Source organism: Pygoscelis adeliae, unplaced genomic scaffold (assembly GCF_000699105.1).
Source record: "Pygoscelis adeliae isolate BGI_AS28 unplaced genomic scaffold, ASM69910v1 Scaffold133, whole genome shotgun sequence".
In the NCBI taxonomy this organism is placed as follows: domain Eukaryota; kingdom Metazoa; phylum Chordata; class Aves; order Sphenisciformes; family Spheniscidae; genus Pygoscelis; species Pygoscelis adeliae.
The window spans coordinates 864196-881101 of NW_008824475.1; the positions used below are offsets into that span (position 1 = coordinate 864196).

Sequence of the window (16906 nt, forward strand, 5' to 3'; positions counted from 1 at the left end):
GGGAAACTCAACATTTCCTTCTAGTTGTGCATGGATATTAGTCATTAAATTTTTATGCAAGGAAATGCTTTTCTCATGATCTCCTATGTGCCTTCTGGCACAAAAAGTTCATGCAGTGGGTCTCCTTGTGCCCCTTAGTAGTGCTGTGACCATGTCACTTTTTATTACTAATAACATGCTTGCCTCTTTTGCAATTATATCCGCTTCCCTGTGCGTCAGTTGTGCTCCTGGCTCTTGCCTGTAACAAAACACGTTGTCAGCTGGTAAGACATAGCATTTTAGAAGTTGGAAATATTTTGGTTTTGTTTCTTCTTTGAAGTATATGTGGCATCACTGTAGTACTGAGGGTGCAGAATTAAAAAAAAAAAGTGTCAATTACACAGCGTTCTTGATAGTGGGGTTATTGTGCAGATTTTAGTAGTGGTTTTGGTTGATCAGTATTGAAGTGATGTGTAATTATGCTAGATTCTTGTCAGCTAGACTTTTCCTTCTTATCATAACATTATGAGCTCTCTGTTGATACACAACTAGTAAAGATCACTCTAAAGGTGTTTAAAAGCACTGGAATTGTTAAGAGGGTTGCAAATCATCTTCTAAAATTGAAATAATCTGCATCCAAAACGTCTGTATTAGACAAAGTCATCACCCTTTCTGAGACCCTGCATTCTGCGTTTCACTGAGCAGTCTTAAATTTTTAATATGGTTCCCCAGTCATGTTGTGAGACAGAACGAAGGGTTAAACACAGTAGATTGGAAGTTTCATGGTCTCTCTTGATACTTTTGGTCTATGACTTCTTCCATACAGACATAAGTGAAAAATTGAGGCTTTTGTAAGACAAAATGGTGAAAGTAATGCAATGGATGGAGCTAACCACTGACGTGCCTTTAGTGCAAGATTAAGGATAATAAGTGTAGACATAGTTTTAGAGGCTTTGGATGCTTTGGATCATGTCATTTAGCAGTCACTCTTAGTTGAAATAGCTACTGTTGCATCATTCAGAGCAGCAATCTGTTCAAAGAAAAAGCTTAAGCAGATTTACAACATGGTAAACCTGTTTGTTATACAGAATGCTACACAGATAAAATTTCAGGCTGATGAACTCTATATACTTTTAAATTTTTTCATATCCCCCAACTTTTACTTGTATTGTTCAGTAGTGGGATTGCTCTGATTCTTTATCAAAAGAAATAAAAAGAAATAGACCAAAAGTAATTCTGGAAAATATGCTGCATTTGGAGGAAAATATAAATAAATAAAATAGATAATGATGCTTGGCCTGAGCAGGCACTATTTGTTTTCTGCAACTGGCAGATCCTATGGTTGAAACTTCTTGCTTGTTACTGATATTCTTCAGACTCCATTTCTTAATGTATAAGTGGTCAAGATTCCTATTGAGGTGCCGAAGGTGATGCTGCTGTGCCTGTCTACTCTGTGTTCTGTCACAGAAAGCAGATTTTTTAGGAGAGAGAAGCTATTCCCTCTCTTTTCCTATGGTCAAGCATCACCATTAATTTACCTCTGCAAGCAGTCTGTGAACCCCAAAGCTCTAACACAGCATGCTAGAGCACTTTTGACGTGTTTGCATTACGGGAGGGTTAGGTCTTGAGATAGATAGAAAAGAAAACATGTTTTGAATTAGTTTGACAACAAAAGCTTCATTCATTTAAAACACTCAGCAGATGAATGCCAGTAAAGACTTTGAAGCACTGGCTGCTTACACTGACCTCTCTCCCTCACTTTATTTGCGAGGTGACAGGAGTATATTGAAAAAAACAGCTCAGCCCAGTGCTACGCTCTTACCTTTCCAGTCTCTCAGCCTCTAGCAAGACAAGTTGCTGCCTCATCACACCCTTTCATCCTGTTTATGCATAAGGAAATGGCGGTGGGGAAGAGTATGCAGCCTAAGCCTCATCCGGTACCTCTTAATATATGAAAATAGTGGGTCTTAATCTCCACAGTTTTAACAAAGTGATAATTTAATTGAAATTATTATTATATCTTTGTAAAATTGGCACACTGTGACTGGCAGACTGCTTGCACTAACCTTACTTTAAAGAGCAAAATAAAGAAGACCACTAATCTGAAGAGGTCTTAAATTTTGGAAATGGTTAAGGAAAGTCATAGATTGGTGTAGATATAAGATTTTTTTTTTCCAACTTATTTGACCCCAAAGAAGTCTTCAGTATTTTCCTGTCTTTTAATCCAAGTATTCAATTTGTACAATAACTATCTAACTATTCTATTCTATTGAGCATTGACAAATTATCAAGATGGTGGCAAACTTTTGAGCAGGGCCTGTTGCAACAGGACAAGGGGGAATGGCTTTAAACTAAAGGGAGGTAGATATAAAGAAAAAATTTTTTACACTGAGGGTGGTGAAACGCTGGCACAGGTTGCCCAGAGAGGTGGTGGGTGCCCCATCCCTGGAAACATGCAAGGTCAGGTTGGAGGGGGCTCTGAGCAACCTGATTTAGTTGAGAACGTCCCTGCCCACAGCAGGGGGGTTGGACTAGATGACCTTTAAAGGTCCCTTCCAACCCAAACTATTCTATGATTCTGTGATTTTATAGCTTGTATTGTTTGTTGTTTGTTACACATAATCTTTGAAGCAGATATTCAGAGTAAACTTGTTTGTTTTATTTTATATCTTGAGATAGTTTTTACTTGATGTTAGAACTTTATTTTCCAAAAATGACAAAAAGGTTTTACTTTTGATTGCTGGAAAAAAAGACTATGATTGCTTATTAGCAGTTTTTCTTGCTGTGCATACATACGTGTAGGTACATAAAAAAGAATACACAAGTCATGAAAAATACATGAATTAAAAAATTGCAGGTCTTTGTAAGCTGATTTGTTATTTTTAATTTCCTGGTGAATTTATCTTCACTCGCTGCTATTGCCATTACCCACTTTTAAATCCATCCACCCTGAAACTAAGCCAATGACTCACTGTTTTACATAAGGAAGAAAACCATCATTTTAAAAGCTCTTTGAGTCAAAGCTGCTTATCTGTATCCCTAATTTATTTTAATGCTATTAATACGCCTAAAAAACCCCAACCTAAAACCAAAAGAATCTGGTCTGTGTTGAAAAAGTTAGGTTTGGGTTTTTTTTTTTGTAAGCATACCAGGTTCTTTAAAATTACGTTAGTACAAATGCATGAAGTTAGTTTGCTAATGTAACTTCAAAAGATGTAAGCACATAAATTTTAGTGAAATGTATGAAGAAACAGAGACTTTTAACGTATTTGCTATCTTTTTTTGTAATTGTAACTCAGGAGAGTAAACAATTATGTATGGGAGCTAGGCCATGATCCACCTTCACTGGCCAAACTCACCCTGTTTTTTCTAAATCCAGGATTTTACAAGATACCTTTGAGGAACTTAATTGATATAACCTGGGTAACATTTGAAATGCCAAGTAACTTTATAAGGCATGGCTTCTGTCTTGATTTTAATCTAATAATTTGTTTGGGGCAGATTTAGGCATGGATTAAAAATTATATGAAATAGTAGTTCATAAATGTATGCCTTCTGTCAGAGAAAAATCAGCCTGTAATATGGAGTAATTAAATTTGGACTTCATGGGACAGTATTTCTAAAGTTTTGAATATAGCTAATATTAAAAGAATAAAATTTCTCAATATTTCTCAAGTGGGGAAACAAAAATTAGGAATATTGATATTTTTAGTAAAACATACTTATCTTTGGCTTTGAAGGATGGAGGACCTGCAAACTGTTAGAAAAAGTTCAGGGATCTTGTATGGCATTTATCAGTCAATGAATATTCTATAAGGATGCACAAGGTTCTGTATCACTGTTATTTCAAGCAGAGAAAATGAAATTAAGAGGAAAAATTACTAATTATTCATGTTAACAGTGGAAATCAGAGCTTGGCTGAAAACAGCTCTAATACAGGTTGTTAGAGTAGTGAAGATGGGTTAGAAATGTACTAATGCAGGCATATTTGTTCCTGTGTTGTTATTCTAAAGCTGCTGTCTCAGCCTGAAATCTCAATAATAATAATAATAATTTAAAAAATGTGATCTTTAGCAGCATGATGAGTGCCACTATACATGAAATTGCTGAAATACTTAGTGGCCAGCACAACATCAATAATAAAATAATTTTTCTGTTGTGTATGGGGATACATTCTTACCTATCTACAAAATGTGCAGTGGTAGTCACAGGCAGTTGCAATGCAATGTCGTTCATGTCTCAGATTGAAAACTTGCTGAGAAAAAATTTCATCTTAGGAAATCAAAACTTTACAGTGATTTTTTTCAGTGGTTGAGAGCATGTTTTGTCTGGATTTCCATGCCCAGGCTCCCTTTGAGCTTAATGTTAAATTAGACTTTCATAGTATATCCTTCTTTAAATGTAGTCATTGGTAATCAGCGGGAAGGAGAAGGGAGGGTGAAGAGTGGGGGATCTCCGTGCTTCCCAGAAATCTGAATGTGTCACATGGTCAGTTCAAAACAAACCAACAAAACCAAACTCAAGGAGTGGGCTAGGGTCAGAGAGGTATTCAGTGTCATAAAGGGAGGAAAACAGATAGTTGGGTGACTTTTAAATTAAATCAGAAGTTTTCCCAAGACTTAAAATTGACTATTTCTATATTTGTATATCACTTTAATAGTTTAACTGCATAAGATATTTTTGTTCCATTTCTGGGAAATTTCACTTAATGTTTTCATGTTGTGCTTTGTTTTGTTCAAGTTCCCTTCAGAAAAGAAGAAATGTGGATCTTGTAAATACTGCTTGCACTGGGAGGCAAATTTCACAAAACAGTGAGTTAAGCACACAGATACTTATATCTTGAATATTTAAGAAAAAGAAACCTCAGACCAGAAGTTGTCTAAAATGAGTATAGACTTGCTTATTTTAAGAAATATTGGGCATCTGGAAGGTCTGGAAAAAGTGATGTGTGTAATAGCAGAGCATTTAACCACTTCTGCATTCTTACTTAGTTTTTGTTTATGAGCTAATAAAATGAAAATTAGAAAATCCAGTCTTCAAACCCAATTTATTTTAATACTTTAACTTTTTAGACTACAGTATTTTGAGTTTCTAAGATTAGATCCAGATTTTTTAAGCAGAGTTAGCTTTTTCTTGAAAGATATAAGGAGCGTATTCCTGACTAATGCAGCTTAATTTGTTAGTTACTGCTCATAGCTTCAGGAAATAACAGGAAATTAATTGTATTAAATACTGGAAGAGTTTAGAAGTCTTGTGCAGTCAGTAGTAAACAAAAGTTCTTTTATACTCTAGAGGTATGTCTTGTTTGAAGTCATGCATATTAATTTCAAGCAAATACTTGGTCACAAAATGAAGATTTTGCACAAATGAGTTTTTGTGTGGGTTTTGTGTTTGTTTGTTTGTTTGTTTTTTTAAAGTCAGAATAAAGGACCCTTTGGAGCTATTGCTCCTAAGAGTATGCAACAAAAGGGTGGGTTTTTTTTTAACTTGATGCAGGGTAGGAAAGACGAAAATGCCTGCATGCAAGTTAGATCCAAATTATGTAGTAATTGTGTCTGACTAGGTAGTGTCTGAGAGGGAAAAAAGTGTCTGGAGTTCAGTTAGATATGGGAAATTGTTTCTTGTTCTTCAAAATTTTTTCTGAGAAGGATAGAGAAATCACAAGCAGAAAAATCTGTGTCCCTTGTTGATTTTATTAGTACTTTAGTAGTGTGTTGCACTGTATGACTCTGAATTTATTTATTTTTTTGCTTTAAGAAACTTTCGCAGAAGAAAAGCCACCCATCATCTCTCCATATGGGGAAACCTTTATTTGTGGGAAACCTAAAGATGATAAAGTAAGTTGAGAAGTCTGGATATAAATGGTCTATCTTCACTTTAAGCTTCATGTTATGTATTTTGTATTGCCCTTAATTCTATTTTCCTCTGATTTTTTCAGTTCCCAATACCTTTTCTGTCTTTTTAGGTACATGGAAAAGTTTTAGAGTGTAAGTATTTGTGGACTAGTGACTTTTCTTAATCTGGAGATACACTTTGTTCAATAGTAATAGGAAGCTGTAGTGTTGGTTGGTTATTTTTCTTGGTTTTGTTTTTTAAAAAACATAGAACAGATAACTGACTTTTTTTCTTTTTTTTTTTTTTTACGCCCCGAGCTGCCGTATCACATGCAAAACAGTCAGTTACAGGCAGTTGCAGACTACCTTGATGCCTTCCTTTTACCGTCTTAGGTACCACCTTAGTGGTATATTGTAATACTTTGTGCCTAAGTGAGGCTAAGTGGTGGATAACCATTAGAATTGGCTAGTAAAGGTAAAAGTGGCTTTTCTCTCTTCTGATAATTGCAGATCAAGACTGGGCATGTCTACACAGGCTTCTGTACATCCTATGAAAGCAGTTTACATGTTAGCTTAGATGAGCTAATGGCCACTTTTGGCCATACCCTTTTTTAACTCCTGTATATGAAACTTCTCAGGACTTCTGGTATTTTTCATGCATCCCCTAAACTTGCTGTATACCCAGAAAGTCACTTTTGTTGTAGGATTCTCTGAAGTGAACATTTTTGTTGGGGTCAGTAATTGATGGTGTGAATGCCATAGATGGCATGTGGACAGACTTCTGAATCATGTACAGATCTGGGAGGTAAACTAGCTTAGTGAGGCATCCACCAAATGCCGCGAATCCCAGCTCCTGCTTCTGTCTTAGCAGGATGCAGACCAGGAATTGTTGATTCTGTGATTGCTTATGCTTGTCCCAGCTGATCTCAAGCAGTTTCTCTGAGTTAGAGAAAACAGCAAATTATTCTTAGTTTCTGTCCTGGTCTTCACACTAATGTTTCACTTTTTAAACTATTGACTAAAATCAAAGCTACTAAAACGGATGCCTAGGATTTTTTTTCCCCAATTTTAATTTGTTAAGAATTGGTCAGTGAAATAAATGGTTCAAATTTCATCTTCTAATGGGAGTGGTTTTAGAAGTATGAAAATTATCTCTGTTTTTGGTGTGTACTTTCTTTTCTTTGGAAATATGTTGTGCTCTTTTTTGTTGACTTTTTAAGGAGGTATGCATAAATTCATGTCTTGTTTCTCCTTCTAGTTCTTGTTATCTGCACACAAAAGTGACTTTTGAGCTTTCGTTTTCTTTCCTTGTGTACAATGTCTTATCTGTGCCAGTTATTGTTGTCTATGCCAGTGTCTGTAAAAATTCAAAGTTTAACTTTTGTAATTAGTTCAATGGCATAAGCAAGTTTTCTAGAAAAAGTTTCCTAGCCTTCTTGTTACTTCTTAGCATTCTTCTGTATATTTCATTGAAATGGCTGGTTGTAAAAAAGCATACCCAGGAAGGTTGTCAGCTATCTTTGTTATCTTACAAAGGCATCAAATACAAAAATACCATGCTGTTAAACTGGATTAACTACTTGAAATATAGTTGCTATGTCTGCAGGTTGTAGAATCACGATTAATGCAGTATATTATAACATGCTTTCCCTGATCTGAAGATTTGGATTTTAGTTATCACTTTCATGTAAGTGAATAATTTTTTGAGGTATATTTATCACATGCCTGTTGGAAACTTCATAGTTAATTTTGGCTCCATTAGAGTTTAATTGCAGGCAAAGGTCATAAAGAAGAACCATAAAACAAAGGTCCTAAGATCCATTTCACTTACAGATTTTTTTCAGTAGATATCAAATATCCTAGGAACAAATAAGAAAGTTTAGCTACTTTACAGTGTTATCTGAGATTTTAAGGCTTATAACTGCTCCTTCATTTTAAAAGATAACCTCACATGAGAATACTGTTTGTCTATATGCAAGAAAATGTAGCAAATTGTTATATGGACTGACTGAAGTTTGTTCTAAGGGCTTATAAGCCTGTTTCATTGGTATAAAGAAGAAAAAGCTTCTATAGGCTTTTATAAAGGGAATGTCTGTAGAAATAGGTAATGAGTCACTACAGACTGGAGGTAAGTGAGCATGAGAGAACAGGGAATTAAGGTTATAAAGAAAATATGCCTTTGACTTAGGTCAGGAAGAAAGACAGCTAGAAGCAGAAACCTCTAACGGGCAACCTGAAGAAGGAACTTTTTTTTTTTATTTTGCTTTAAAAATAACACAAAAATCTAAATGTTTTAGAGCTGATCTATTGTTGTGTCCAACTGAAGAGTCAAGTATATTAGAATTCCTTCACAGAAATACTGCATTTTAATGAGTTCAGGCCTTGAGTGAAATATTGGCTTTATTTCTTGCTGTAGATTGTCAGACTACATTAAACATGTATATTGAGTTCAGTAAACTATGTGAGCTCCTAAGCATTGTGATAGTGTGGAATGCTGGTCAGATTGCAAACCTTACCACTTTAAAGTAAGAACCCTTAATATTTTAAAAGGAGGAACTTCTCTTTATGGACCTGTTATAAAATTGTATTGCCATACCATGATTCAAGAATCAACCTGGGGAGAACTGTGTGACATTAGCTTTAATAGGAGACTAAGGCAGTATCTCTTAAGCAAGATGCCTGTCCTGAATGGCATTGAGTCTTTGTTTAATGTAGCCTCAGTTCTGATACTTTTAATGCTGTCCATGTTTTAGCATTCAGGTTTCCTGACTTGCTGTTTTGATCAGCAAGACTACCTGTTAGAAAAACACCTAAAAAAAAAAAAAGCTTCTGTATTACTTCCTGATTGGAAATTGGAAGTAGAGGATTTTTATACAGGGCTGCAAGTAGGCAGTTCCATCTGTCGTCTGGGATCCAGAAGCCAGATTTCTTCCTTAAGGGTAGGTTCTTCCTATGCATAAGAACAGTACATATTTAGAGACAGTTTCTGTCTAATATATATACACTTATCTTTTAAGAAATACTTCTCTCTATAAAGGTGTCTGCAGGAGAAAATGCTGCAGCTACACTATCTTTGTATAATGCCTTAGAGATTTGCAGGAGGTGGGAGATGGGAGTTTTGTCTCGTCTTGAGTCTGAGCATCTTGCAGAGAAATTCTGTAAACAACACATTGGAAATGCTTGAGATTTAATATGGGTGAAATGTGTATTTGTGAGCAAACAGAACTCCCTGTCCCCACAACCTGTCTTCATTTGTGGACTCCTACGTTTTAAAATCTACTGGCAATAGAAATGCAATTCTTGAGTATTGCTTGGAAGTTCTTAGGCTCCCTGAATTCACTTGCCCAAGTGCTGAAGATTGCAAAGTGGGCACAAGCAGGACATAAAACTGTTATCGTAATGGTTCATGAGAGGGAGGAAGAGGTACTACCACATAGATTCAGTGGGTATGATTTGCAGATGCACCCTGATAAGCAAATGAAGATAAAAGATGCTGACCATTTTCACTCTGAAGATGGTTGCTGGGCAATGATGGTGTTAGCCTCTTGACTATTATGTAGAAGTGGGACACAGCCATTTCCCCTCCTTTAGTGAGATTCCACTCAATCCAAGCATTTGATAAGCAGTGGACAGGTTGCTTTTGAGTTTTCTGTTTAGTTTGTTTGCAAGGTGTATGGGTGTTTTGTTTTTGAATTTTTTTGGTCTAATCCTTGGTGCTACAACATAGTTAATAGTGTGGTGTGTGGGTGGTGGTGGTTGTTGTTTTTTGCTTTTTTTGTTTTGTTTTTTTTTTTTTTAATAATGGATCTGGCTGGCAGAGGAAGGCAGACTGTTCACCCAGGCTTATCATAGCAGCAGCCTGTGATTTCCACAATTTTTGCTGCAGTGTACACTCACTCAGCTTTTGGCTATGTGCTTTTTTAAGCTTGCCTTTTCGTGTTGCCAAGGTACAGCCCTGAAGTACAAGATGAGGTACCGCTGCTCAGGAAACAAATGGCAACCGTTGTGAAAGCTTACCCTCTTTTTTCTGCTACCCTTCAGCTTCGTGGCATACACATCAAAGCTTAAATGAGTAAATTAAAATACTTCCATCGGAAAGCACAAAGATGTTCATTTTAGTTTGTTTTTTTTAAAGGAAGAAAGATGAGTATTGGGAAGCTTAGTAATGCAATATGATTGTCAGGTCAAGTTTAGGAAGTGTGAAATGTAATGTTCTTGAACAGTGTTAACCTTGACATTTTGTACACTGCAAGCAGTTTGTGGTAAAGATTTTTAAAAAAACATTAATAAATGTGCCTTTTAGGAAGAAGAGCTTGGCAAGAAAATGCGAGATATATTCGATATGGCTGAGTTCAGTCTTACTGTAGGAATTTGAATTTATCATTATTTTATCTTTAATGTACTGTGAAGGCTGTACATCTAATTTGGAAAAGTATTGATATGAAAGATAGGCTAGCAGTGGCAAATCATAAGTGGTATACTTAACATGTATGCAACATGTGGTCTTGAGCTTAGAAAATTTCAGGGTAAAAATAATATTCAGTTGTGTTTCAAGAAAAATCAGAGCACTGCTATTTCTATGCACTAAATTTATCTAATTTGTTTGTATCAGGTATTTTGGACTATGCTGATGTGTTTATCTGAGTATTATTTAAAATGGAAATATGAAAATAACATTTCTTAAAATACTTTTAAAACCATGATCTTTCAAATGCATATTACTTGAAAATGTGGCAAAGAATAGTTTTGCTAGTTAAGCTGTTGTTTGTGTGTGATTTATGTCTACAGTAATTTAAACATCACTTACTACTTCAGTACAAATGTTGGTTATGATATATTTCTTTCCTAGGAACTTCATGGAAATGAATTCCTGGCTTGTGAAAATAAATCAGATCTAGGAATGAATGAAGAGTATTCTTCGTACAAGAATCTATGGTATTAAATAAGAGTTACAGAGAAATTCAAAATGTAAAGAGGAAAGAGTTATTTACTGATATCGCAAGTAGATCTTTACTTCTGAAGGCACAACTATGACTGTATTTTTTTTTTTTTCCGTCTCCTATTTGAACCTTTACCCCATGCTATCGGAGGCAAAGTTTGGCTCTGTGGCTGTCTTAAGACTGTCTAATCCAGGTTTCAGAATCTTTTGTGGATTTGGAAGATGTCCCTCTTTTCCTCAGTCAGAACAAGGAAGACACAAGTTTTATTCTTGTATGTCTCCTAGCTAACCGTGTCTGAGTACTCTCATACTCTACCTCCTCATTAGAAAAAACAAAACAAAAAACCTAAACAAACACAAAACTAAAACCCATTCTATACTCCTGTCATGAGGCAGTGGCCAGGGGTTTGAAAAAATGGGAGCTAATGTCCTCCTTAAGTCTCCAGTCTGTACTTGGCTTCTATTGAGGTGGGAGAGGAAAGAGAGAGGTGATGCTGCAAGTCCTCCAAAGTATTAAAATGAATGAAACTAGTTTTCTGAGGAAGGAGAATTAATTTTAAATTCTGTTCAGGCTTCTAAAGGAACCAGCAGGTGTTACCTTGCTACATACGAGTCCTGTTGAATGGAGAAAACAGGATTTGTTATGGTCATAGTTATAAGATACATTGTGTTTAGCATGCCTGTGGTTATTGCAATGGTTAAACAAGTTTCAAACATATTTATAATATCTTACCAATGTTTGTTCTAATTAATAATTTTATGTATTTGTGCATTGTAGCAGTACATTAAGAGTAAAATGCACTTTTTCTTTCTAGTTCCTTTAGTAATCAGGAAGAGAAGACAAAGGAATTTGCAAAAAATGAATCCCTGTCTCAGGAAGACAGATCAGTAGCACCAGAAGAATCTGAAAGTGAATCTGTGTATTCTATTGTGGAACAACGTTCTTTGCCTTTAAAGAAAAAGAAAAATAAAGACAAGACACACTCAGTATCTTGTAGTAAGATACAAAGTGGAGATTCAGATCGCTTGGTCAGTGAACAAATGCATTTTTGGCAATCTGATGGAGACCAAACTTCAACTGGAAATGATTCAATAACACCGTATGCTTGTTTTTATGGACCATCAGTAAAGAAGGTTAAAGCAGGATGGCTGGAAAAACTATCCCCTCAAGGGTATGGTATTTGCAGTGATTACTGTATAATTGTGAAGATGTATGTTTGCGTGAGAGATGTTAAGTTTGTATTTGGTCACTGCTTACTATTTGTGGTGGGAAAGGAAAGGGAACTGTTTTTGTTGCAAGAGCATAGGGCTTTTCTGAATTCTTAGTTTTTAATGATGTTACCTATTCTAAAGTTTATTTAGGAGGTGCACTCAGGAAAAATATTTTTATTGAAAATGTTGATCACCACTCATGAACTGTAGCAGAAAAATACGGAATTAATTTGTAGCAATTTTCCAATCTGTACATTTTTGCTGTTTTTTTTTTTTTTTGTGGGCCACAAAGTGATTCTGAAATACTACTTTACCAATCTGGCCATGTATAAATTAATAATTACTGTGACTGGAGATCCTGTTGGTTTCAGAATTGTGCGTATAAGTTGAGCTTTGAGTTTAGAAATGCATCTAGGGTAAATTGTCTCCCAGTTTAGTTTATTGATGTGCCTAAAGTTTGGTGGGAGGAATCTGAGCCCATGTCTTGCTTTAAGATTTCAAATAATGAAGAGGAGAGAGGAACACAATAGAAAGAGAACAGACTCTGCCACGTTTGTAGGTAAAAAAAATAAAAGATCTCATGTTTAATTTCTGTAATTTTTTAAAGTATTTTTTAATTGTTTTATTTTAACCTACTTTAAATTCTAGCTCTTCTTAGATTGTTTTACACTGAAGAGTACTCTATTATCAGATCTTGCCTTCATAAATACTTGCAAACTCTGATGAAATTCTTCTAACCTCCTCCTTAATAAACTGATTAGACTATTCTTCATTTTAAATTGTAGTTTCCAGTTCTCCAGTTGTTCTTATGACCTACTTCTGAATTCCTTTTTGTATTGAAAGTGGCACAATTTTACTTTTTAAGTCTATTTCTGATCTTCGCTAGTATTTAGCATCTAGAAAGTAAAGCTGTTGTCCTTGTTAGTGCTGTAATACATCTATTTTACTGTACTTCTACTCAAGCCTTAGTAGTTCTGCATTCTTTGTTCTTGGGACTGTATGTTTAACTACACTGAAAGGTGATATTAAACTGTTTGGCCTTTTCTGTCATTATTTGTGGCTATAATAATCATCACTACTCATTGACTAGTACAGCAATTAAATTTTTTTTCAGTTTAGTGACAAAGTTGTTGAATTAGATTGGTTGAGAACACAATCTGGTTTGAGCCCACTGGAAGGAGGTCTATTGTATAGCAATTTCCATTTTTTTTTTGTTGTTCCTTTTTAAGAGTTCCGATTTAGCAAGTTTTAATTTCTTTGATTTTGGCTTTGTTTGTGTTGATACAGTGATACATTGTTCAAGCTGAATAACAAGAAGGAGTAAACCTGGTTTAATAAACCTATTTTACCATTACGGAACTTCAATCTGCTCAAGTTTGTTTGGTTTTTTTTTTTAAATTGTTTCAAAAGTTTCATTCACATTTATGGATTGTCATTGTTTACTTCTGTTAAAGAATCAAAGAATAATTATACATAGAGTCAAAAGACTTTTTCCCAGTGTAATATGCATTTGCACATCTCTTTCAGAATTGTTAATGTATTGACTTCTCAGAAAGCTGCAGTTAGCTTTAACTTATGTTTTATTTCACTTACAGGACTCTTTTTTTTTTTTTTTTTTAAACAACACTTGTGGCAGTTAGCTAATAGAGTGATAAAAAGTACAGTTCTTGATTCCAGTTGACTCATCTTGTGCTGTTTGAAGGAATAGAGTTGCGAACAAAATGTGAAGGCTTTAGATAAAGTACTGTGTGAGAATATATTATTTGAAAAAGATAATGAGTTAAGCACAAAATTAGTACTGGTTAGGATTGAGTAGAACAGTTGCAGGGTCATTAGTTTTGAGCCAGTGATATTCCTTGGCTGAATTTCAAGGACTTTTTCTTAAGCATGATTTAATGAATGCTACATTTTTTTGGTTCTCTTTCTTACAATACCATTTCTCAAATATCAGAAGACTTAAAGAAATCAACCAAAGAAAAAAAAACCAATGATGTTTTTCATCCCTTAAAGCACTGTCATATTTTCAGTCCCCGCAAACAGAATGTTTCTTTCTGTTCCTCCCCCGCCCCCTTTTCTTCTTTTTGTAGAGCTCCCATTTACACCTGGCACTTAGTGTCTTCTCAGGGGAATGAATATATACTGTTTTCTTAAATTGCTACAATCGTGCATTTAAAGTACAGCTTCTCTTTGTAGTTAACTGACTATAAATTGTGAAGCCATTCAGTTTACTCACAGTGTATGTGGTACTTAGGTTCACTTTTTCTTCCCTGCATTATCTTGACGTTTATTGACATTTTAATGGAAAATAGATTTTACATTGGCCTTTCCAGGTTATGAAAAACGATGATTTATTGTAGTCATATAATACAAGTTAATTAAGCCAGAGCTGCTATTTGATTAAAGTTTTGATAAACTATCACAGTCTACTAATCCTAAAGCAGAGCACTCATTTAGCAAGAAAGGAAATAACGTTGGGAGAAGAGATGTTAGAGTGGGGTCTTGTTCTTGCTTAATTAACTTGTTTAATAGATTTTAGAATTGAAACTTTTATAGATGATAACTAATAGGCTGTCAATATTTTTAATGAGCATAACGGACTACTTCAGGTTCATGTAAAAATAATTTTTAGGAGGTCCTTATAGAGCATGAGTTAACAGCAAACTGAAATAATCAAATGGGCTTCTCATTAATGATGTCCAGTTGATAACACAGATTGAAAATTAAATTTTATGCTGTACTTGAGTGATTTAGTGTGATCGCTATTTATTCATTGGCCAGGGAAGAGAGTATTCAGGAGATGCTGATGACTGAAGAGCTCTGTAAACAGAGATGTCCTTCTCATAAACATGGCAATGAGATGGTCATTTTAGGTTCTCAGCTCTCCCTTTTTAGAAAGTATCTTACAGAGCTTGTAACACTTAAAGGTATGCTCTGTGTTCAGAATATTCCTTTGCCCCCAGTAAAAATAGCCAGTTCTCATCCTTGTTAGTTTCAAGCAAAATTACATTATTGAAAGTTCTTTTTCCTCTGTCACTTCAGGTGTGATATAGAGCACATGGGCAGGAAATAGAGAGAAAGGAAACTGAATTAATTAAAACCATGAAGACACTGATTTATAAAAGAAGTCCAGCAATACTGCACTTCTTGTTTGCAGATATTTTTATTATATTTGAATAGCATTCTCCTTTTGAAAAGATATGATAGGGCTAAGATTTATTTTAATTTTCAAAATGTTTAGGCTTAAAGACAGGAAGCTAAACATGATTTAACCTTTCTATAATTTGTGCTTGAGACATTCTTAAAAGCCAGTGTTACTTGTGTTTATGATTTTAAGTGTATTAATTTTTGATTCACAGCAAACGTATGTTTCAGAAGCGCTGGGTTAAGTTTGATGGAGACAGCATTTCTTATTACAATAATGAAAAGGTAAGTGATATTTTTTGGTCATGTATGGGACAAAATGCATCTGTGTAATACACACATTACCATGAAGAAATTCAGAAATAATTACAAATGAATATTCATCTTAAATTCATTTTCAGTTGCAGAGTACTAGGATGAGACATTAAATATTTTAAGGTGTCCTTGAGATCTTAATGATTGTTCATCCTCTTGTTTTCTAGAAGGGCTGGTATTCCTGACCTTTTCAGGTAGATATAATCAGAAATTCTTACTTTATTGGAGGATTGACACTGCTGCGTTCTGCAAAACAGAACAGGATCATGCAAAACACATTTAAGAGATCCAATGTTATTTTGATGGTGGTATGTCTTGTCATGGAACCCAGCGTGCTGGAGATTTTGAGAGAGAAATGAAGTGTGGCAGGGAAGACCTTTTAAAAACCAAAAATCCCATACACTTGCTTTCTTTTTAATTAAAAATGTCTCTTTCCTGTTTGTCTTCTAGGAATAATCACATATCATTGGACTAGATTATGTTTGAATAGGTCTCTTTAAAATCAGCATAATACTGCGATGTCAGTGGTTGTTCTTTGTTTCTGTACCTAAGGATTGAATCTTACTGAAACATTTGCAGACTCATGAGTTGCTTTGATTAAAGTAGTTCACTTCTGATATGTGCTACAAAAATGGATTTGTAAATCATAGTTTTCAACAAACGTGTATTCCCTCTGTGAAATTGAGATTTACAAAAGACTTATTTGACTTTTGATACTACTTTTTCACAATAGAAATGACATTGTGGTTTGGGTTTTTTTGAGACCTGTCTTTAAACATGACTTTTTTCTTTTTTTTTTTTTTTTTTTTTAAGCTTCACTCAAAAATTTTTTCTTCTATTTAATACACTTTAGCCCACTACAAAATTCTTTTTCTTTTGCTCTGTGATTAATTAATTTCTCCTCTTGGAAGAAATTAAGAACTTCTTAGAAGTTATAGATGATTGTATAATATGCATGTTTGGTGTAGATGAAGTTATATGTGTGTTATTTGAAAAGCTGGAAAGCATTTCCTGTTGAAGATGCGTATTGAAGTAGGAACAAAATGCAGTTTCAGGTAAAAGTTGCCGAGTACGATGGGTGGTGGTAATCAATAAGAGTCCCATAGATACTTTATAATATGCACACTCTTAGACCTATTTCAACAGATTATGAAGGGAGTAGAACTGAAGTAGGGTAAGACTGTTTATTTCCTGAGGGGCCAGAGAAATTAAGAACAAGCTCAAAAAATTATTTACCTTGATCTTTATGCCTACTGATTAGGAACATGAAACAATCTGTTTTTACTTGTTTGCTTCACTCACAGTAGAAGACATGATTGTGTAGATGAAGGGAACAATAAAATAACATTTGGATTGCAGAGACAAAAAATGTTACCCCTTTGTGGTATTCATCCCAGGGCTTCAGAGCAGAAAAGCAGGGTTAGTCATTAAGAAAGACTTGAAAAATACAGCATTGGGATTTGCTTAACACTGTCTGTAGCATAAT

The 16906-nt window shown here is 34.8% G+C and overlaps 1 protein-coding gene across 1 annotated transcript in view; it reads left to right on the forward strand.

Annotated features, from left to right (window-relative positions):
• The window catches only part of ARAP2 (ArfGAP with RhoGAP domain, ankyrin repeat and PH domain 2), a 123694-nt gene that overhangs the window by 3765 nt on the left and 103023 nt on the right, over positions 1-16906 (forward strand). The window contains exons 2-6 of the mRNA XM_009321394.1: positions 4720-4790; positions 5737-5816; positions 10663-10748; positions 11568-11924; positions 15321-15390. Coding sequence (XP_009319669.1) covers positions 4720-4790; positions 5737-5816; positions 10663-10748; positions 11568-11924; positions 15321-15390 — 664 coding nt within the window. The remainder of the gene's footprint in view (positions 1-4719; positions 4791-5736; positions 5817-10662; positions 10749-11567; positions 11925-15320; positions 15391-16906) is intronic.